The sequence below is a fragment of the Emys orbicularis genome, chromosome 3 (assembly GCF_028017835.1).
Source record: "Emys orbicularis isolate rEmyOrb1 chromosome 3, rEmyOrb1.hap1, whole genome shotgun sequence".
Taxonomy (NCBI): Eukaryota; Metazoa; Chordata; order Testudines; family Emydidae; genus Emys; species Emys orbicularis.
In genome coordinates, this window is record NC_088685.1 from 188,586,982 (window position 1) to 188,610,146 (window position 23,165).

General features: G+C 40.3%; 1 protein-coding gene across 1 annotated transcript in view; it reads right to left on the bottom strand.

Annotated features, from left to right (window-relative positions):
• Positions 1 to 23,165, bottom strand: part of PPP1R21 (protein phosphatase 1 regulatory subunit 21) — a 90,635-nt gene that overhangs the window by 26,197 nt on the left and 41,273 nt on the right. The window contains exons 8-16 of the mRNA XM_065400986.1: positions 20,679 to 20,731; positions 18,676 to 18,825; positions 12,500 to 12,601; positions 12,325 to 12,413; positions 8,328 to 8,464; positions 7,329 to 7,421; positions 4,726 to 4,853; positions 2,558 to 2,710; positions 1,336 to 1,428 (exon numbers count right to left, since the gene is read on the bottom strand). Coding sequence (XP_065257058.1) covers positions 1,336 to 1,428; positions 2,558 to 2,710; positions 4,726 to 4,853; positions 7,329 to 7,421; positions 8,328 to 8,464; positions 12,325 to 12,413; positions 12,500 to 12,601; positions 18,676 to 18,825; positions 20,679 to 20,731 — 998 coding nt within the window. The remainder of the gene's footprint in view (positions 1 to 1,335; positions 1,429 to 2,557; positions 2,711 to 4,725; positions 4,854 to 7,328; positions 7,422 to 8,327; positions 8,465 to 12,324; positions 12,414 to 12,499; positions 12,602 to 18,675; positions 18,826 to 20,678; positions 20,732 to 23,165) is intronic.

The window sequence follows — 23,165 nt, forward strand, 5'->3', positions numbered from 1 at the left end:
CAAATTAAACTTTGTTTAGCTTCCTCTTGCCCCAGAGCTTCCAGAGATCAACTCCAAAGCTTACAGATCCTCTAGGACACTTCGTAATTCATTTTTTTCTGCCAGTGACCATTTAAGATTAATAGAATGCATATTTTAAATTCCAAGTAATCAAATAGATACATTTTAAATTAAAAATCCCTTCAGATAAATATACTTCTACATAATCTTACCTCCTGAGTGCAGGAATACAATAAGAATGGTAATGCCAGATCAAACATACCATATATCTGAGAATAAGAGCTAAACACACATTTGTGAACTGAAGGAGGAAAGTACTTTGACTGGAAAGTAAAGTTATGAGACATAGTACAAAGTCCAAGAGATCATTTCTTTAAAAAAACAGAGCAAGAAATGACCAAATTGAACAGGAAATGCTAAATAATGCATACTAGACTAAATTGCATATATTTTGCATTTTGCATTTCTTGCCAAATTAAGTATTCTGTAAAAAACTAATCTGATCTCATGTTTTCAGTGGAAAATTAGCATAATGCTGCTGTTGAGGTGGCCTATTCTAAAGTATTGTGTTATGGGAAAGCAAAACTCCACTGTTTCTGGATACTATTGTTTGGCCGTAATACAGAAAGCTACTGTTCACTGTAAACTGAACAAATGGGAAATCTACAATCTTATCTGAAGTCTCAAATTGAGGAGGGCCATTTGTTTTATAAAGTAAGAACCCCTCTGATAATTTCTTGTGTAACAGTGCAGCATATCTTTGTGAGGAATAAGATACTCATCCTGAATCAAAGTATTGTACAGCCCTTTATTTGCTTTGTCAAACGGGTTTCAGTTTTTGGTGGTGCAATAACATTCTAATTAAAAATGTAACTTCAGATGGGTGATAATTAGGTTGTCATATCAGTTCTTCCTTCTCAAAAGTGCACGCAAACATCAGTTTAGTGACTGGGCAAAAGTTTCCATCTTTGTAGTTTGTGCTAGGCTCAAACCAAATCAAATTCCCTTCTCCATCCTACATCTATAATTCCAGAATTCTTTTTACTAAAAGGTTATGACTCTCTTCCTATTACAGAAATGTGAACTAGACATTCAAATGAAGAAGGCTCAAGACAAGTTCTCCCTAATAAGAACAGACTTTATAGATCAGCTTGCAAATAATTATAGAAATGGTAAAGCAAGTATAATGTCAGAGTTTACAGATACAAAATTGAAATTTTAGATGTATTTATAACAGACTAACTCAAATTAATACATGTGACCTTTAGAAATAGCAAACTGTTTTTATTAGAAAAAAGTGTTAACACATATTTGTCAAAATATATACAAGAATACCTGTTGTGCAAGACCTTCTCTACTTTCTGTGGAACTCAGAAGAACTCTGCGATTGGCCAAAGCCTCTTCATAAGGCACTGAATCTGAATAGGGCTATAACCAAAGAAACAGCAAAGGCTTTCACAGTATATCAGATTATATATTTTCCATGTTCTTTTCTTGTTCTCCTCCTCCCTGCATCCCCACTGTCCTTGCTAAAGCAATGTGAAGAGTTCTGCTTTGCATGTTTAAAATTTCTTTCATTTCGTTTCCCTATCTAGTAATACAAGCCAGTTGGGTCTCCAAGCAAGGCAAAATGATTAGTACAGTATACATGCCACTTAGGACATGTTTGAAGTCTGCTTAACTGGGACATCCCCCCAAGGAATCAATGTAAGCTTTTTGGGGAGATTTAGTGGTGCTTGAATCTTTTGGTTTAGCAGGGTTCATTATTTGCAAAGTACTTTTTCACCCTTATATAAACATTTTGTGTTTCCACTTTATGCTGTTTTTGTCAATTTGCCTCGCTAACGGTTGCCAGTCCCTTCAAAGAAATACAGTAAATTTCACATTCCACATGTATGTTCCTGGCTATTCATATGGAAAGAACAAACTACATATACAGGTGGACTATCTTTCTAGCAGTCTTGCAGCTGACCCTACTGGCGAAACTGGGCAAACAGTAAGATCAGAGCTTGCTCTCAACCCAGGGTGCTCTGCCACCTCCACCCCCAGACAACAGCCTTACAGTAGAACCTCAGAGTTACGAACACCTTGGGAATGGAGGTTGTTCTTAACTCTGAAATGTTCGTAACTCTGAACAAAACATTATGGTGGTTCTTTCAAAAGTTTACAACCGAATATTGACTTAATACAGCTTTGACACTTTATTATGCAGAAAAAAATGCTTTCCCTTTATTTTATTTTTTTAGCAGTTTACGTTTAACACAGTAGTGTATTGTATTTGCTTTTTTATTATTTTTGGTCTCTGATGCTGCTCGATTGTGTACTTCCGGTTCCAAATGAGGTGTGTGGTTGGTCAGTCCGTAACACTGGAGTTTACAACTCTGAGGTTCTACTGTACTATTAAAATGGTTCTGATAACCATTAATTTTTGTTTCATGGGGGAGGAAAGTCCATTCCATATGGCATCCTGATTAAGAGGATTCTATTGTCTAAGGTAACTGAATTAGATACAATCCTTTGCCTTCTCTACTTGAATGTAAATGTTAGCTGAACACACCTTCTTTAAAGATTTCATGTAGGCAACTGCTTTCTTCTTGTACTGGAGCATACATTCAGCTGATAGAGGGCTGATGAACTCTGTCCCTCCCTTAGGCCCACAGCTCAATGAAGCCGTGAAGTGGTCTAAGTTGTTGCTAAAGAATGAGGCAATCTAGACAGGTCAAGAAAGATTTTTACTTTAAATAGAAAAAAGTGGCAGAAATAACAAAAGAGAAAGAATAGTCATGGAACTGAAGTTCATAGCAAAATTGCAAGTACAAATTTATTAGGGGCTTTACAAAACTCACATATTGCACAGGCATGAACTAAACAAAGATCATTCGCAATTGTGCCTGCTCCCCTATTAAGCATGTATCTTTGGCAGTACTGCGATGTATCACAACAGTAGCAAACTAATATGCAAATAGCTTTTTAAAAATGGATCTGGAAATCTTAGAATATAACAGATCTTTACTAGGGCTGTCAAGCAATTAAAAAAATTAATCGCGATTAATCGCACCGTTAAATAGAATACGATTTATTTAAATATTTTTGGATGTTTTCTACATTTTCAAATACATTGATTTCAAATTACAACACAGAATACGAAGTGTACAGCACTCACTTTATATTTATTTTTGATTACAAGTATTTGCACCTTAAAAAATGAAAAGAAATAGTATTTTTCAATTCACCTAATACAAGTACTGTAATGCAATCTCTATCATGAAAGTTGAACTTACAAATGTAGAATTATGTACAAAAAAACTGCATTCAAAAATAAAACAATGTAAAATTTTAGAGCCTGCAAGTTCACTCAGTCCTACTTCTTGTTCAGCCAATTGCTCAGACGAACAAGTTTGTTTAAATTTGCCGGAGATAATGCTGCCCACTTCTTGTTTACAATGTCATCTGAAAGTGAGAACAGGCGTTCTCATGGCACTGTTGTAGCCGGCGTCGCAAGATATTTATGTGCCAGATGCACTACATATTCATGTGTCTCTTCATCTTCAATCACCAGTCCACAGGACATGCTGATGATGGATTCTACTTGATAACAATCCAAAGTAATGTGGACCGACATGTTCTTTTTCATTATTTGAGTCAGATGCCACCAGCAGAAGGTTGATTTTCTTTATTGGTGATTCAGGTTCTGTAGTTTCTGCATCGGAATTTTTCTCTTTTAAGACTTCTGAAAGCATGCTCCACACCTCGTCCCTCTCAGATTTTGGAAGGCATTTCAGATTCTTAAACTTGAGTCAAGTGCTGTAGCTATCTTTCGAAATCTCACATGGGTACCTTCTTTGCATTTTGTCAAATCTGCAGTGAAAGTGTTCTTAAAATGAACAACACGTACTGGATCATCATCCAAGGCTGCTATAACATGAAATATATGGCAGAATGCGGGTAAAACAGAGCAGGGGACATACAATTCTGCCCCAAGGAGTTCAGTCACCAATTCAATTAATGCTTTTTTTTTTTTTTAAAGCATTGAAGCATGTCCTCTGGAATGGTGGCCAGAGCATGAAGGGGCAAACAAATGTTTAGCATATCTGGCACGTAAATACCTTGCAATGCCAGCTACAAAAGTGCCAAGCAAATGCCTGTTCTCACTTTCTGGTGACATTGTAAATAAGAAGAGGGCAGCATTATCTCTTGTAAATGTAAACAAACTTGTTTGTCTTAGCGACTGGCTGAACAAGAAGTAGGACTGAGTGGACTTGTAGGCTCTGAAGTTTTACATTCTTTTATTTTTGAGTGCAGTTATGTAACAACAACAAAAATCTACACTTGTAAGTTGCACTTTCACAACAAAGATTGCACTACAGTACTTGTATGAGGTGAATTGAAAAATACCATTTCTTTTGTTTATCATTTTGCAGTGCAAATATTTTTAATCAAAAATATACACTTTGATTTCAATTACAGTACAGAATACAATAGCTATGAAAATGCAGAAAAACATCCAAAGTATTTAATAAATTTCTATAGATAGTCTATTGTTTAACAGTGCGATTAAAACTGTGATAAATTTTTTTAACTGCGATTAATCGACAGCCTTAATCTTTACATACTTTGTGGTATCCTGAGATCTTTATACATGAGTTAAATCTGTCAGAAAAGTGAGAGATTTTAAACTCTACTCTAGGTTGACACCATTAGATTTTTGGCTAGGAAACAAATTACCTTGCCTGCTCCATTTGTTAAAGCCACTACCGAGGACAAGATGCAGTCATTTGTTGTTATAAGTTTCTGTGTGGCTGTTGGAAGCTCGTGTTCTAAGGCAGCTTTCTGACTGTAGTGCTTGGAAATTTCTAAATGAAAACAATTACATTGTGTTAATTGTCTACATACTACATTATATTCTTTCCTATACCCTACCCTTAATTGCTTTCAATTAAGAGCTAGTGGATGCTGGGCACTTCTGAAAATCTGACCCTAAATGAATTGCTCAAGGTTGCAGCAGCTCACAAGCACTAGGAAGAGGGATTGTTGTGACAAGTCTGTGCTATGAAAAAAAATATATGCTAGAAAAGACTCTTCCGACTTAGACACCTGGCTACCTTTTATGAACTATGATATGGAAAGTAGAAGAAACCCAAAACTTCTCAGCAGCTTTTCACCATCCTAATGGTGCAACAATTTCTCCTCCTCTTTGTGGTTATTTTTGTTCAGCAAGGAATCTTCGTTAGTCTCTTTCAACAACATATCCTCTGGTTCCCAGTAAACCTATTGTGTCTGTTATTGCTTCAATGATAATTTGTCCATTTTGTAAGGGTGTATTGAAAACAAAAATAAAATTAAGATTGAACTAATGATCTCCAGTACAACCACCTTTTAAAAACATGAACCGCAATATGTAGTAATAAACTGCAGTAATATTGCTAACAGACTGAACAATGGAAATCTCATTGACAATTACAGAATGTTAATATTTATACAGCTGACTAGAGTTACAGTATAAAAATAAGTCAACTAAATTTACCCTTCTTTCCTTTAGCGCCAAAAATCTCAATAGTCTTGGTTCTAGAAAGAGTTCTAACAACATTTAGCATTTTGTAACGGCATTTTAAAATAATTTGAATTAACCACCCCCCAAAATTAGTAACCAACTAGCACTAATAAAAAAAGTCAAATACAATACAGTTTGTTTGCACAATATAGCGATGTCTTCTATACATCATTAAATTATACCTTCTGTGAAAAAGTCAGCAGAGCTGAGCAGCTCTCAAGTTTCTCATTTATTATACATATTCTAGTTCAGAGAAAATCCTCAGCCCCATCCCCTCCATGGAGAAAACTGTTAGGAAAATTCCAGTATCAGATGGTTGAGACTCTCCATCAGCTGTGATGTTTATGACGGTGGGCATGCATATACATTTCATAGGGGAGTAGATGGGGGGTGGGGGGGGGAAGCTGTAGACGTGGCATATCTTGACTTTAGTAAAGCTTTTCATACGGTCTCGCATGACTTTCTCATAAACAAACTAGGGAAATGCAACCTAGATGGAGCTACTATAAGGTGGATGCAAAACTGGTTGGAAAACTGTTCACAGAGAGTAGTTATCAGTGGTTCACAGTCATGCTGGAAGGGCATAATGAGTGGGGTCCCACAGGGATCAGTTGTGGGTCCGGTTCTGTTCAATATCTTCATCAGTGATTTAGATAATGGCATAGAGAGTACACTTATAAAGTTTGTGGACGATACCAAGCTGGGAGGGGTTGCAAGTGCTTTGGAGGATAGGATTAAAATTCAAAATGATCTGGACAAACTGGAGAAATTGTCTGAAGTAAATAGGATGAAATTCAATAAGGACAAATGCAAAGTACTCCATTTAGGAAGGCACAATCAATTGCACACATACAAAATGGGAAATGATTGCCTAGGAAGGAGTACTGCGGAAAGGGATCTGGGGGTCATAGCGGACCACAAACTAAATATGAGTCAACAGTGTAACACTGTTGCAAAAAAAGCGAACATCATTCTGGGAGGTATTAGAAGAGCAACAAAAGTGATTAAAGGTCTAGAAAACATGACCTATGAGGGAAGACTGAAAAAAATGGGTTTCTTTAGTCTGGAACAGAGAAGACTAAGAAGGGACATGATAACGGGTTTCAAGTACATAAAAGGTTGTTACAAGGAGGAGGGAGAAGAATTGTTCTTAACCTCTGAGGATAGGACAAGAAGCAATGGGCTTAAATTGCAGCAGGGGAGGTTTAAGTTGGACATTAGGAAAACTTCCTGTCAGGGTGGTTAAGCACTGGAATACATTGCCTAGGGAGGTTGTGGAATCTCCATCATTGGAGATTTTTAAGAGCAGATTAGACAAACACCTGTCAGGGATGGTCTAGATAATGCTTAGTCCTGGCATGAATGCAGGGGACTAGATGACCTCTCAGGGTCCTTTCCAGTCCTATGATTATAGAATGTACATTTCATTGTCCTTCCATTCTACATGTCAGTTTCATTAGAGTGAGCAGAGCACTGAAACCAGAAGAATCCTGCTCTCTGAAGCACCCAGAGCAGTATTATTGTCTATTTTAATACCCAACCTACTCACAAGAATGAATGCGACAACCAGAACAGTGGAGGCACCACAATACGCATACACAAACCTGCAAATTAAAATTATGTTGGGTGGTCTAATTTTAGGTCTTTCAACCTTTAACATAACCCTTTACAAGCTAAGTTACTGGATGTAGATATACTTAGCCTTACTTTCAAAACCAGACATTCAATAATTAAGATATAGCCCATTTTAAATTGCTTACCCCTCGTTTATTCTCACCTTTCATAACATTATGAAATCCATGAAGACCTGCAGCAACATGTGTGAATACTGAACTGTAATTTGTCCGAAGCAGCCCTTCTGGTTTTATACCTAAAAACCATGCAAGAAAGTTGACAAGTCTATATTCAATAATCAATTTAAAAAATATATCAAACCCTGAAAGTTATCTGGTTTCTGAATGGTGGAAATATTTGCAGGTTTTATCTTTAGCACTGAGGAAGCAAGACTTGTTAACTGAACTTGACCCATAATTATTAATGAAATCTTTTTTTTTTTTTAAATTGAATTTTGCTAACACAAGCAAGTCAGTCTTCTAAACTTTAGATTTTGCTCAGACATTGCAATTACACCAGAGTATTTTGGTTTGAAAATCAATTCACTATGTAGTATGAAATCTACACAGTTGTTGCAATATCTTTTACTATCCAAGATAATGGTTATTTTTACCAGGAGCCCTTTTTTCCTCTATAAAGGGTCAATTAGGGTCAATCCAGTGATCAGTTACACCTCATTTGCTGCTGCTTTTACTTTGCCACTATATATTTCAATGTTTATTTTACAGCATTAAACTGATGTTTACGTGATTTTTTTTGTGTTTCACTTACATACTACTATAGTTAGAAAGATACCTTATAAATTTGTTTGGGTTGTATTTTGTTTGTGTGAGGGGCGGGGGGAAGCTGGCTGTTTTGGTGGTGATGAGGAAGTGCTAGAAGGTTCTGACCTAATAATTGAAGATTGAATGCTCTCCTGTAGGCTTTTTAAGCCAGTATAAGATATAAAGGAACAAGTGATTATACTACAAAAGCTAATGGCCCATTTCATCTTTTTTCTACAAACAGCATTTAACGTGTAACACCTATAGCTTAGCGAGTGCATTATGATGTCCCGTGAAGACCTATTTTTTTGTTTCATATTTGCATATGGTTGGTTCAAAACCAGGAAGCATTAGCATCCTTCATATTCAAACAGATTGGAGCCATAATGGACACTTACTTGGTAAGACAATAAGACTAATGTATACATGTAACTTCTCAAAGACTGCAGTAATCTTCTTCATATCATTGTGGAGCTCCAGATTCCTGGCTCTTAAAGCAGCTGTGCAAAGAGAAGATTCACACTCTTCTTCCAAACTAGGAATATATGAATTTATTTTTAAAGTGAATATCTTGCCAAACAAATGCAAAATTTTCATAATCAACAGGATAAACGTCTCTGCTGCTGTTTAAATTCTGAGTCAGAGAAGCAACAAGAAAGAAACGGGCTGAGAATTTTATTTCTTTATAAGAACATAAAAAGGGCCATAGTGGGTCAGACCAATGGTCCATCCAGCCTAGTACCCTGTCTTCCAACAGTGGCCAATGCCATGTGCTTCAGAGGGAATGAACAGAATAGGGCACTTAAGTGATCCATCCCCTCTCATCCAGTCCCAGCTTCTGGCAGTCAGAGGTTTAGGGACACCCAGAGCCTGGGATTGCATCCCTGACCACCTTGCCTAACAAAGGCCTTGGCTACACTTGCAGCTGTACAGCGCTGTGAGGTAAACCTGTCTTCGTACAGCTGAGTAGGGAAAAGCGCTGCAGTCTGTCCACACTGACAGCTGCCAGCGCAGTGGTGTGGCCACACTTGCAGCTGTGTTGGGAGCAGTGCATTATGGGCAGCTATCCCAGCATTCATGTGGCTGCAACGTGCTTTTCAAAACGGGAGGGTGGGGTGGATTGTGACAGGGAGTGTGGGGGGAGCGAGAGTGCTTTTTGGAGCATGTCAGCTCTCTATTTTGCAAGTTCCGAACTCCCGGCCCCCTGCTCATTCATTTACTCACTCAAAGCAAGCTGCAAACTGCTTGCTTTTCTCTGTGGTACGAGCTTTGAAACCGGCACTTCCGCATTCCTGCAGCCGGTCACAAGAATGGAGAGGATAGGCCACTTGACAAGGTGATTAGTACAGCGCTGCAAGCATTTACACTCACACCCGTGAGTCGTAGCCACTCCGCTGCAGCTGTTATTCCTCTCGGAGATGTGGAGTACCTGCAGCGGTGTACCCAGGGAGATACAGCGCTGTAAGTGCCCTGCCAGTGTGGACGGGGAGTGAGTTACAGCGCTGGGGTAGGCTTTACAGTGCTGTAACTTGCAAGTGTAGCCAAGGCCAAACATTGATGATCTATCCTCCACGAACTTATGCAATTCTTTTTTTGAATCCAGTTATACTTTTGGCCTTCACAACATTCTCTGGCAACGAGTTCCACAGTTGACTGTGTGTTGTGTGAGGAAGTACTTCCTTGTGTTTGTTTTAAGCCTGCTGCCTATTAATTTCATTGGGTGACCCCCCTAGTTCTTGTGTTACATAAAGAGGAAACAACACTTGCCTGTTCACTTTCTCCACACCATTCATGATTTTATAAAAAACGTCCATCATATCCCCTTCTTAGTTGTCTCTTTTCTAAACTAACCATTCCAAGTCTTTTTAAACCTCTCATCATATGGAATCTGTTCCATACCCTAATCATTTTTGTTCCCCTTCTCTAAATCTTCTCCAATTCTAATATATCTTTTTTGTGATGGGTTGACCAGAACTGTATGTAGTATTCAAGGCATGGGCAAACAGGGATTTATATAGTGTCATTATATTTTCTTATTATTGATAGCGTTCCTAATGGTTCCTAACATTGTTAGGTTTTTTTGGGGGGGGGTGAGGGGGGTTGATTGCTGCTGCATATTGAGCAGATGTTTTCTGACAAATATCCACGATGACTCCAAGATCTCTTTCTTGATGGGGTCTAAATTAGTTGTTACCACTTATTTTGTATGCATCATTGGGATTAATGTTTTCCAACGTGCATTACTTTGCATTTATCAACACTGAATTTCATCTGCCATTTTGTCAAATCCCTTTGTAACTCTTCGCAGTTAGCTTTGGACTTAACTATCATCTTCAAATTTTGCCACCTCTCTGTTTACCCCTTTTTCCAGGTATTTTTATGAATATGTTGAATAGCACAGGTCCCAGTACAGATCCTTGGGGAAGCCCGCTATTTACCTCTCTCCATTGCGAAAACTGACCATTTATTTCTACCCCTTGTTTCTTATGTTTTAACAGTCACTGATCATTGAGAGGACCTTCCCTCTTATCTCATGACTGCATACTTTGCTCAAGAGCCTTTGGTATGGGACCTTATCAAAGCTTTCTGAAAGTCCAAGTACACCATATCAACTGGATCATTCTTGTCCACATTCTTGTTGACACCCTCAAAGAATCCTGATAGATTGATGAGGCATGATTTCACTTTACAAGGGCTGTGTTGATCTTCCGCAGCATATGGATCAACTAGGAGTACTTTAGATAATTTTAGATTATTCATAACCTATGAATAATGGAAAAAAAGATGTTTTTCCACTTCCAGTACCCACCATACTGGTGCTTCATTTTCTTTCCTGTTAATGACTTATTATTTGTAGTATCTTAGCATCTAGTAGCCTCAGGCATGGAACAGGACCCCATTGAGCTAGGCAATGTACAAACAAAATAGAGACAGTCCTGCCACAAAGATCTTATAATCTAAGTATAAAATAAGAGACAACAGATGGGGGAGTAGAATCATAGAATATTAGGGTTGGAAGAGACCTCAGGAGGTCATCTAGTCCAATCCCCTGCTCAAAGCAGGACCAACACCAACTAAATCATCCCAGCCAAGGCTTTGTCAAGCTGGGCCTTAAAAACCAATAAGGATGGAGAGTCCACCACTCCCTAGGTAACCCCATTCCAGTGCTTCACCACCCTCCTAGTGAAATAGTGTTTCCTAATATCCAACCTAGACCTCCTGCACTGCAAGTTGAGACCATTGCTTCTTGTTCTGTCATCTGCCACCACTGAGAACAGCCTAGCTCCATCCTCTTTGGAACCCCCCTTCAGGTAGTTGAAGGCTGCTATCAAATCCCCCCTCACTCTTCTCTTCTGCAGACTAAATAACCCCAGTTCCCTCAGCCTCTCCTCGTAAATCATGTGCCCCAGCCCGCTAATCATTTTCGTTGCCCTCCGTGGGACTCTCTCCAATTTGTCCATATCTCTTCTGTAGTGGGGGGGACCAAAACTGGACACAATACTCCAGGTGTGGCATCACCAGTGTCAAATAGAGGGGAATAATCACTTCCCTCGATCTCCTGGCAATACTCCTACTAATACAGCCCAATATGCCGTTGGCCTTCTTGACAATGAGGGCACACTGCTGACTCATATCCAGCTTCTGGAGTACAAGGAAACAATGAGAAAAGGCATTCTCAGGAAGACGACTGTCCTATCAAGTTGAAGATAATCCATCTGTCCCTTCCCCATCCCACAAAGTGATCAAGGGTTTTTTGGGGGAGGGGATGGGGGTAGGACAAGACCTTTCTCTCCTTCCACACCTCCTAGCCCATACCCCAATTTTGAGTATTATTTTGAAGGCACAATCCACCTCCCTTCCAACCCACCTAATGGGGCAGGAAATAAGATCTGCACAGGAATAAGGAGATAAAGAAGACAGCCTGCAAAGGGGACAGGCATGTGGCTTTGTTTTACAGGTGCAAATTCGAAGATGCCATAAGTATTTCATGACAAATATCCAAGCCTGGGGCAGACCCAGGAAATCAATGATTTCAGTAAACAACCTCACTTAAAGTGATTCCACAGTTGTCAAATCTCATGGATTTATCACAAGATTCACAATATTTGTTATTTTTCCTCAAACTCATAGCGACTGCAACCATGAGAACTTCAGCTTTCTTTTTTCAAATGTAAGTCTCTAGGCCTCATGGTTGCAGGCAAAACCTGGCAAGTGTGTTCCAAATGCTGCCTACTGCCTCAAAAGCCAGAAAGCCAGAAAACCCTAAAATATTTTTTTTTAAATCTCGTGTTTTTTAAGCCAATTGAATGGTGTTTTGGGGGTGGGCTGATGACTTTTGAGGAGTTGGGGTTGGTAATACAAGCTAGAACACAACAGATTTCAAGAGGAAAATACCTTTTTAACTGATAAGGAAGAATCTTCCTGAGAAAACATGTGTAGGAAGCTAAATGTTCAGAAAAGACCTTCAATTTCACAGTTGTTTCCTAAGGAAAAGATCAATCTGGTTAAGAGCTATTTGCACAGTAAAGATTTATTTTTCATCAGGAAAAAATATGATCAAAAATATTACCAGCACAGTCACCGTATCTTCTGTAATACTCTCAAACAAGTGAAGCATTCCTTCCTCCAGAGGACGAACATAGGATGCATTTTCATGAAGATACTGTGAGAACTGAATACAAAGAGGTTTAAGTGGCACTTGCTAGTAAAGATTACAGACTGCTCAAAGCTGACAGATGAATATTTCACATTAATATAGCACTTTTCATTGTGAAGGATCCCGAAGTGCTTCACAAAAGGTATACACCCCTACTGATGGGCAGCCATACCCTGCACTATTTTGGGGAGGAAAAGACACTGAAAGCAAATTCTGGTCAGGGATACTGGAGCAAATACCTCAGAAAAGGAAGATGGAATTTTTTTATGGCTATGCACAGTAGTCAGAACCTCTATCTCCCTAAAGCTCACTTACAGAAAACTAATGAGCTGCCTTAAAAGTAAAGCTTCATTAAGAACCCTTTAAAAAAAGTGTTATGACAACTTTCTCCTCCAAAGAGGTCTACTTTAGAACAATAGTGCTTTTAAGATGTGCATTCTTATTAGGTTATGAACCCATGATGATGCATAAGAATAACACTGGCTTTCAACTGTACTGACACCACAGAATTTTTAAGCAATTTATTCTACAAATCCTGACTGAAGCCATAATCATTCAAAGTAAACTTTTTTTTATTTTATTTCCCCCATAAAAGGATTTGGCTTCATTTACCCACAGGTATTATTTATATTGCAGTAGCATCTAGAAGCCCCTACCAGATATATTGTAAGGACCCTACAAAAATAAAAAAAGTGTGATGCAATGTAGTCTAATGTTAACAAGAGGAAAGTGGTGCTTAGAGCTCTTGACATTCAGACATGCACAAAAAAGGATTAAACAAAGGGCAACTGGTAAATCTAAGGATGTTGAAGTACCACAAGCAGAATGTTCTCGAGTTGTATTGTCAGGACTTGGAGCTATCTGGTCTGATGCTGAATACACAAAGAAAAAAGTAATACTTGAACCTAGAGCTATCCACATCTACTCTGAAAGTTTAGGAATAGCTTGAAAGCATCAGACAAAACCTGGAGTTGGGGGAAAATACATCAGTAAGTGTGTGCTAACCCACTTCATGACACTAGCATTATGAGAATTCCAAGCACAGAGGGGGGACATTTTTGGACAACTCAGTGGAGACACTGAGATCACACTTGTCAAGCACATAGATAATAAAAGAAAGCTTCAGGAGAAGCTTTGACATGAGATACTCAACTGTTGGAGAGCCACAGAGGAAGCACTGGAAAGAAGAGTGTATTGCAACAATTAGACCACGAAAGGGTGAGAATAAGACCAGGTCACAGAAAAGGCTCAGAGGACAGAAGAAGAAAAAAACACCTAAACTACTGGATCAGAGACCATTAGAAACTGAAGGATCAAATAGCAGCAGTGATTTGAGTATCAGTTTGTACCAGTGGAGGCACCTTTCCCTGCTAACAACTATTTCCAAATGTGTTGACGAAGATAAATCTCTATCAAGAAGGGACAACTCTTCACTAAGGCCTTGGCTACACTGGCGCTGTACAGCGCTGCAACTTGCTGCGCTCAGGGGTGTGAAAACACCCCCCCCCGAGCGCAGCGCTGTAAAGCGCCAGTGTAATCAGCGCCTGCAGCACTGCACGCTCGCTCGCAGCACTGCAAGCTACTGTATGGAGTACATACAGCGCTGTGAGAGCTCTCGCAGCGCTGGCGGCGCGACTACACTCGCGCTTCACAGCGCTGCCGCGGAGCGCTGTGAATTCCCAAGTGTAGCCAAGGCCTAAGAAATCGGATTATATTAATTTAAAGTTTGTATTTGTGACGCATGGCTAGAAAGGGTTAAACATCCTGCAAAATAAGTACCCCACAGAAGATGTGGGGAGATAATGATTGTGTTTTTGTGTATTTACATATGTATGAGTAGGGTGGACAATGTAATCAATAGTCCCTGTCTATGCTATATTCTGATAATTCAGAGCTCAAAAGAAGATCCTATCATTTAAATGAATTGTAAACACGGGATATGTTGGTATTCATCTCTTTTTGGAATGTACTGTGAATGGTGGAGGAACAAGCAAATGGCCTTATGTTAATTCCTATAGCTAAGTACCCAGGATAGACATCCTTCAAAGTCATCCTAATTACCTTTTGTTCCCTGAGGAACTCCCAACTTGTCAAAGAGGACATAAAATTGTATAAAAGATCCTTGGGTCCTGATTCTGTCATCTCAGATCTGCTTTGACTTTATCAGGGGAAGTTTGAGTCGCAAGACTGAAGTCCCAGTTATGCTGGTACGCCTGAATATGAGATTTGGACATTGGACTATAACCTATGAACTGAATTCTAAAGGAACTCTTTGCAACTATGAAGCTCAACATCTCTGCTATGAATCTGAACCTCAACAGATTGAACTCATGTCTATGTATATTGATCTTTTAACCATACTCTCTCTCTCTCTCTCTCTCGTTTTTTAATAAATTTTAGTTTAGTTAATAAGAATTGGCTGTAGTGTGTATTTGGGTAAGATCTGAAACATTCATTAACCTGGGAGGTAATGTGTCCGATCCTTTGGGATTGGTAGAACCTGTTATTTTATACGATGAAATAAGATTTACAGAAATTTTCATCATATTTGATGTGGGTACCTGGATGGGAGCCTGAGGCTGGATCACTTTAAGGGAACTGTGTTGTTTGGACTTCTGAGTAACAAGTAAAGTAATAAAGAAGCTGTTTGTGCTGGTTTGGTGAATCTAAGTATTGGAATATCCACCAGCTTTTTGGGGACTGTCTGCCTCATTCTTTGCAGTTCACCCTACATCTGTTAGTCTTAAAGGTGCCACAGGACTCTGTTGCTTTTTACAGATCCAGACTAACATGGCTACCCCTCTGATACTTGACACCCTAATTGAGTGACCACAGCTGGCTCCCCACTAGGACCCCAGTCACAGCATTGCAGTAGTACCCAGAGGTGCCAATTGTGAACAGTTTGAGATAGTTTACATCGCCATTGCCCACGCCATGTCTGTTCTGTGGATAAAAGATAATATCAGGCTTCATAACTGTCCAGCTGGATACTCACACAACTACTAAATTCACTTAAATTGAATTATGTAGACCTGCTCTGCACAGCAATTTTAGACAAGGGGCTATTGCGAATTGCTATTTTGTGTTTCAATGATTTTCAAACCAAATGTGTTCAATTCACAAGTAAAAATTAGTTTTTCCAATAGCCAGCTCTGCAAATTCACCATGGACTCAGAGTCAAGCTGGGTCAGATCTGCCATCATACCACCACCAAGGAAAGTTCTGCGGGGCACTAAACCCCCAAAGATACCGGTATAGTGGCCTGGTCTTCAATGTGTTTGCTTAGGTGTAAGTGACTAGAATGTCAACAATTCTTGGGATGTAGAAGACCACGTACGAACAGCTTACACACTCAGCTGTGTTGCCTTTGCAGTGCTATAAGGATTTGTAAAAAGGAAGAATTTGTTATTTAAGTCAGTTGATATGGCACTGAACATACAAAGGGACCAGATCAATGTAAGATTGTGCTGTTACTGCACAGTCACTTTTCAGAGTGCAACTGCACTTTGGAAGTTAAATTAACACTGCACTGTACATAGAGGAATGCAAGTAAATCGTATGTTAAAAGTGTCTGACTTTTTAATCTATTTTCTGTTCTGCTCCTGAAATCTACCACAGAACCAATTACTAAAAAGCTAATTCTTGTAGCTCGAAGTGCAGAGCTATTTAATTAATAGTACTAGCAACAGTATTAGCGACCTTGAGAGTGGAGAAGTTGATAACTTTTAGCTTAGTACCCAAGCTAAATAATTTGGAATATATTAGAAGCCCAAACTATTAGATAAGAAGGCTAAAGAATAGAAAAGCCTTCCACAGTTACAGTAGCCAAAAGTAAACTGGGTTGTCCAACCATTTAAGTGCTATTCTGGGCACTGAAAGTCTAGGTCCAAGATCTCAGAGCAGTGACAGCTCTGGGTTACAGCAAAGTGTGGGTAGACAAAGTTATTTTCTGAGCTTTGTCCCATAGAAAGAAACAATCACATGGAATATGCTCAACAACTCTGAACAACACATTATGCTGTAGGAAAAGATTTCATTGCAGGTAGTATTAATGTTTTCTATACAACCCCTTCCACAGTCACTTCCATCTAAGGGATAGTCTGCCGTGGCAGCGCTTTTACGTGGCTTGTGTGGTCGTGGTGCAGCGCTGCTCTCCCAGCGCTCTTAAAAAAACAAAAACAAAAACAACAACAACAACAAAAAAGCCACCTCCATGAGGGGCACTGTCTACACTGGCACTTTACAGCGCTGAAATTTGCTGCACTCAGTGGGGTGTTTTTTCACACTCCTGTGCGAGAAAGTTGCAGCGCTGTAAATTGCCAGTGTAGACAAGCCCTAAGAATAGCTCAAAGCACTGTACGGACACAAAGCTTTATAATCCCTCTAGAACAAAAGCATGGTTAAACAGACAGGTAGCCCAAGATCAGACAGTAAGACAATGAATAACTTGGGAACAGAGTTCAAAAGTTAATTGTATGCGAACCATAACACTTCCACCTCTAATATTCCCTTTTAGTTTCCTATTACAGAGATGTAAATGTATACAGTTAGCTAGGCCTTTCTCTGTTCCTCACATTCTTCTCATCCTCATGTTCCTCCATCTCTCAAAATATTCTTATAGCAGCTATTAAAAAGAAAGGACAGCTCTCAGGTAATGTAATACTTAGATATTTGAAGGTAATCTGCTGGCTCATTTCATAAATGCAATTTAGTTTGGCTTCTATGCTTCTAGGAGAGCCTTGTTTTGACCATTGTACTGCTCATGTAGTGAAGGCACAGGGAGGGGGGAAAATAGGATTCTCTACAACCATCCCCTCTCCTGCACCCAAAGGATTCCTGTCACAGCAGTGACCCTCTGAAGAAGAAAGACTGCTCCTTCAGAAATTATTAATCATAGAATCATAGAATATCAGGGTTGGAAGGGACCTCAGGAGGTCATCTAGTCCAACCCCCTGCTCAAAGCAGGACCAATTCCCAACTAAATCATCCCAGCCAGGGCTTTGTCAAGCCGGGCCTTAAAAACCTCCAAAGAAGGAGACTCCACCACCTCCCTAGGTAACGCATTCCAGTGCTTCACCACCCTCCTAGTGAAAAAGTTTTTCCTAATATCCAACCTAGATCTCCCCCACTGCAACTTGAGACCATTGCTCCTTGTTCTGTCATCTGCCACCACTGAGAACAGCCGAGCTCCATCCTCTTTGGAACCCCCCCTCAGGTAGTTGAAAGCAGCTATCAAATCCCCCCTCATTCTTCTCTTCTGGAGACTAAACAATCCCAGTTCCCTCAGCCTCTCCTCATAAGTCATGTGCTCCAGACCCCTAATCATTTTTGTTGCCCTCCACTGGACTCTTTACAATTTTTCCACATCCTTCTTGTAGTGTGGGGCCCAAAACTGGACACAGTATTCCAGATGAGGCCTCACCAATGTCGAATAAAGGGGAACGATCACGTTCCTCGATCTGCTGGCAATGCCCCTACTTATACAGCCCAAAATGCCGTTAGCCTTCTTGGCAACAAGAGCACACTGTTGACTCATATCCAGCTTCTCGTCCACTGTGACCCCTAGGTCCTTTTCTGCAGAGCTGCTACCCAGCCATTCGGTCCCTAGTCTGTAGCAGTGCATGGGATTCTTCCGTCCTAAGTGCAGGACTCTGCACTTGTCCTTGTTGAACCTCATCAGGTTTTTTTTGGCCCAATCCTCTAATTTGTCTAGGTCCCTCTGTATCCTGTCCCTACCCTCCAGCGTATCTACCACTCCTCCCAGTTTACTGTCATCTGCAAACTTGCTGAGAGTGCAGTCCACACCATCCTCCAGATCATTAATAAAGATATTAAACAAAACCGGCCCCAGGACCGACCCTTAGGGCATTCCGCTTGAAACCGGCTGCCAACTAGACATGGAGCCATTGATCACTACCCGTTGAGCCCGACGATCTAGCCAGCTTTCTATCCAATGTTCTATCTAATGTTGCTCCAATAAGGGAAGGATAAGGTGTTTCCCATGAGAGTGATCAGAGGACATCAGGAACAGGCCAAAGTATAAGGTAATCAAGTTTCTGTACAATATTAACTGAAAAAAATAAGTTTACCTTCTGATTTAATGGCGATATAGTATCAGTGGCAGAATCAATGGGAAAAATCTGGACTCTCTGTTCCATGTAAGTATGAAAGTTCAGAAGTGCTGTCACAAGATCCTGAACGAAAGCCAAAGCCTGACCAGCAATGTCCCGCAACTTCAGCTTTAACACAAACAGTTACAGTTGGTATATTTCAGTTACAACAAATACAATTTATTTCAATGGAGACCTTAAAAACAACACTGCTTATAATTAGATGGGACAAGAACAGTTTTTATTATCTATAACTCCTATCAAGTTTGACTCCCTATTGCGATTTATATCTTTCTGCCTGAAGGACAGCTCTGGACACAGTCCTGTCATCAGCATATATGGTTTTAATGTTTACCATGTTTTAAAATGTGGGTCTTAACGTGTTGTGCGGTGGGACAACAAAGGCATCTGGAATTGCAGAATGCCACTCTATGAAAGATAGAGTGCTTTTATATCATGCAGCATTGCACCAGCATTTTGCTGTACCCATTTTCTAAACTACTTTCATTTTATAATTTAAGTATTTCAATATTTAGAAACTCAATAACAAGGGGCCAAATTTACAAAGGTATTTAGGTGCCTAGCTGCATTTAAAAAAGCTTCAATGGGAGTTCAACACCTAAAGATGTAGATAGGCACTGAGTGGGATTTAATAAGTCACCTATGCACGTTAGGCATAGGACTCCCATTGAAACTTGCTTAGGTGCTTTACTAAAAGCCACTAGGCACCTATCTAAATCTTTACATGCCAAAATACCTTTGTGAATCTGTTCCAAAGTAACTTTTTAAACCAAGCCATCATGCCTATTACTACAAAATTGCACACAATATCGCAAGAATAGCTTAAGAAAGTCTTTAACTTAAGACAGTATATTCCTTTTCATGTAACCTAGTTTTCTGGTGGTGCTTTGCTGTAGATGTATCCTGTGACCCTACCTTCACAACTTATTACAATCACCCCATGTTTTTTTTCCCTTATTCTGTCCTGTCTAGACAAAATCTATGTTATAAAATTTCACTGTTTGTTGAGTCTCCCCAGATATAGTACCTCATACATTTCTTTTTATTGTCTATTTCCCTAACCTACCCCAAACACTCCACTCGCCTCCTCCTATTTTGGTGTCCCCTCTGTATTTCAATCGGTGCAATTACAGTAGAACCTCATTAATGCAATAAAACTACAGGTGCAAAAATCTGCCCTGAAAACAGATTTTCAAGACTGTAGATTAGTGACCAACCAGTATGGATCTGCTTCTGTATCAAAGGCAGGGTCAGAGATTGACTGACACCATATTCCCACAGCCCAAAAAGGGAGGTCACTTCAAGTATTGGTTCAGCCAGACCCTACCACTCAGCAATTGCCTGGAACTAGACTATCTCCATCACAAAACAGGCCAGTGGCAGCCATCCATTCACTCCCAGCTTGGCTACGGCCACAGAGACAGTGAGCCCATTCTCTTCAGAGAGGCTCCTGAAGAGCAGAGGGCAGTCATAGCAATCTTTCTGAAGGAATCCCTGCATGCTGTAATCAGGAACCTTCATACTACATCCAGTGGTTCCTCTTCCCTTCCATGACCCTAGCAGAGCCATGGAAGCAGCATCAGCCCACATCCTCAGCAAAAGCACCAGCAAAACACAATAGCAGTTGACTGGTGGTTATACTACAAGTGGACTTGCTCTGATCCGGAACTTTATGATACATGAAGGTGGGGCCTCTGGGCAACATAGCACTCCTCCACTGGGCCTGCCCAGAGCACAGCAGTGGAACTTGAATGATCTGTGCTTTTGTAAAATAAAGAGGATTCGAGGAGGGAATTGCACTGAAGTGTAATAAAAGCAGTGCAGCCGAAATAGCCTGCTGGCTTATTGCTCAGTGTCAGGCTCAATAGGATATTTACATTTTTGTCTTAAACATTCATATTTCATTTATGTAAAAAAACAATAGACTTTTACAGGTTAAGCCATGTAAGGTTATTACTTACCTGACATCTTCTATTGTGTAATGGTACATTAAGAGCATTATATTGACTAGATCCTACAAGCCAAAAATTGACAGTTACACATACAAATAATGTTTTTACATTATTTTTTTACATTAAATTCTTGTGACAGTCTAACAATGAAATCTGATAAATTTAATGTTTAGTCTGCATTACCACAACGTCACTGAGTTTAAAATAAATTTTACAGATTTGGCAAAGAAAAATTGTAGCTGATACCAAACAGTATATAGCTGAACAAAAAATCATTTGATTTTCGAAATAGTCACAATGAATATCCCCACATTAGCATCATTACTATGACCAAGTTGTGGCTGAAATGGCACTTCCATTCTAAATCTGGATTTTTTATGGTTTTTAATAGGGCTGTCGATTAATCGCAGTTAACTCATACGATTAACTCAAAAAAATTAATCGCACTGTTAAACAATAGAATCCCAACTGAAATGTATTAGGAGTACTTGTGGCACCTTAGAGACTAACAAATTTATTAGAGCATAAGCTTTCGTGGGCTACAACCCACTTCTTCGGATGCATCCGAAGAAGTGGGTTGTAGCCCACGAAAGCTTATGCTCTAATAAATTTGTTAGTCTCTAAGGTGCCACAAGTACTCCTGTTATTTTTGAGGATACAGACTAACACGGCTGCTACTCTGAAACCTGAAATGTATTAAACATTTTGGATGTTTTTACCTTTTTATATATATTGTATTCTGTGTTGAAATTCAAATCAAAGTATATACTCGATCATAAGCCGGTTCGTTTATAAGCCGACCCCTCCCCCCAAGATGGATAAGTAAAAATGGAAATTTTTTATGACTTGTTCATAAGCCGACCCTATAATTCAGGGATCAGCAAACTTTGGCTCCCAGGCCATCAGGATAAGCCACTGGTCAGCTGAGATGGTTTGTTTACCTCGAGCGTCCGCAGGCACGGAGGTAAACCTAAGTAAACAAAGTGTCCCGGCGCACCAGCTGCTTACCCTGACGGGCCGGAAGAGCAACTGGTGGGAAAATGTTGGGGGGGGGTGTGGGGGGGAGAAGCTGGGGGTCAGGGGAGTAACCCGTGACCACCCCCCACCCCTAGCCCGGGACCCCCACACTCTCCCCATCCCATCCCTTCCCACCTTATCTGGGGAGGATGTCTCTGGCCTGGCCGCAGCCTGCTCCGGCAGGCCAGACCGGGCAGCTTGGCCGCAGCATGTTCCAGCGGGTTGGGCCGGGTGGCACGGCCGCACCGTGCTCCAGCGGGCCGGTGGGACGACACAAAAAGCTCCCTCTCCCAATTCCCTACTTTGGGTGCACTGAGCATGCTCACCCGAACTGAGCATGCCCAGTAACCTTCACTTTAGTGTGTCAGAAAATGCAGCTAGTTGCAAAAGTGGAGGGTTGCTGTTTGTGCCGCTACATTGGGTGGCACAGCCACAGCCTGCTCTGGGGGGCGGGGCCGAGTGGCACAGCTGCAGCCGCTTTGGAGGCTGGGGGAAGAGCAGCCTGGCCAGAAGCAGAGAGACTCTGGCCCTGCCTCTTCCCTTCTGGCTCTGCTGCCTCTCTCTGCTCCCTCTGCTGGGGGGAGGGGCCGTGTCCCACCTCTCCCTCTTTATACCCTTTAATAAGCAGACCCCCTTCTCTGGTGCTTCCCTTTTTTACTAAAAAATTCGGCTTATGAACAGGTATATTGTTCTTGATTACAAATATTTGCACTGTGAAAGATAAACAAAAGAAATAGTATTTTTCAATTCACCTCATACAAGTACTATGGTGCAATCTCTGTGTTGTGAAAGTGCAACTTACAAATGTAGACTTTTTTTGTTACACAACTGCACTCAAAACCAAAACAATGTAAAACTTCAGAGCCTACAAGTCCACTCAGTCCTATTTCTTGTTCAGCCAATCGCTAAGACAAACAAGTTTGTTTACATTTACAGGAGATAATGCTGCCCTCTTCTGATCTACGTCACCAGAAAGTGAGGCATTTGCATGGCACTTTTGTAGCCGACATTGCAAGGAATTTACGTGCCAAATATGCTAAACATTCGTATGCTCCTTCATGCTTCGGCTACCATTCCAGAGGACATGCTTCCATGCTGATGACACTCATTAAAAGAATAATGCGTTAATTAAATTTGTGATTGAACTCCTTGGGGCAGAATTGTACGTCCCCTGCTCTGTTTTACCCACATTCTGCCATGTATTTCATGTTATAGCAATCTCGGATGATGACCCAGCACATTTTAAGAACACTTTCACTGCAGATTTGACAAAACGCAAAGAAGGTACCAATGTGAGATTTCGAAAGATAGCTACAGTACTCGACCCAAGGTTTAAGAATCTGAAGTGCCTATAGAACCTGAACCACCAAAAGAGAAAAATCAACCTTCTGCTGGTGGCAACTGACTCAGATAATGAAAATGAACATGTGTCGGTCCGCACTGCTTTGGACTGTTATCAATCAGAACCCATCATCAGCA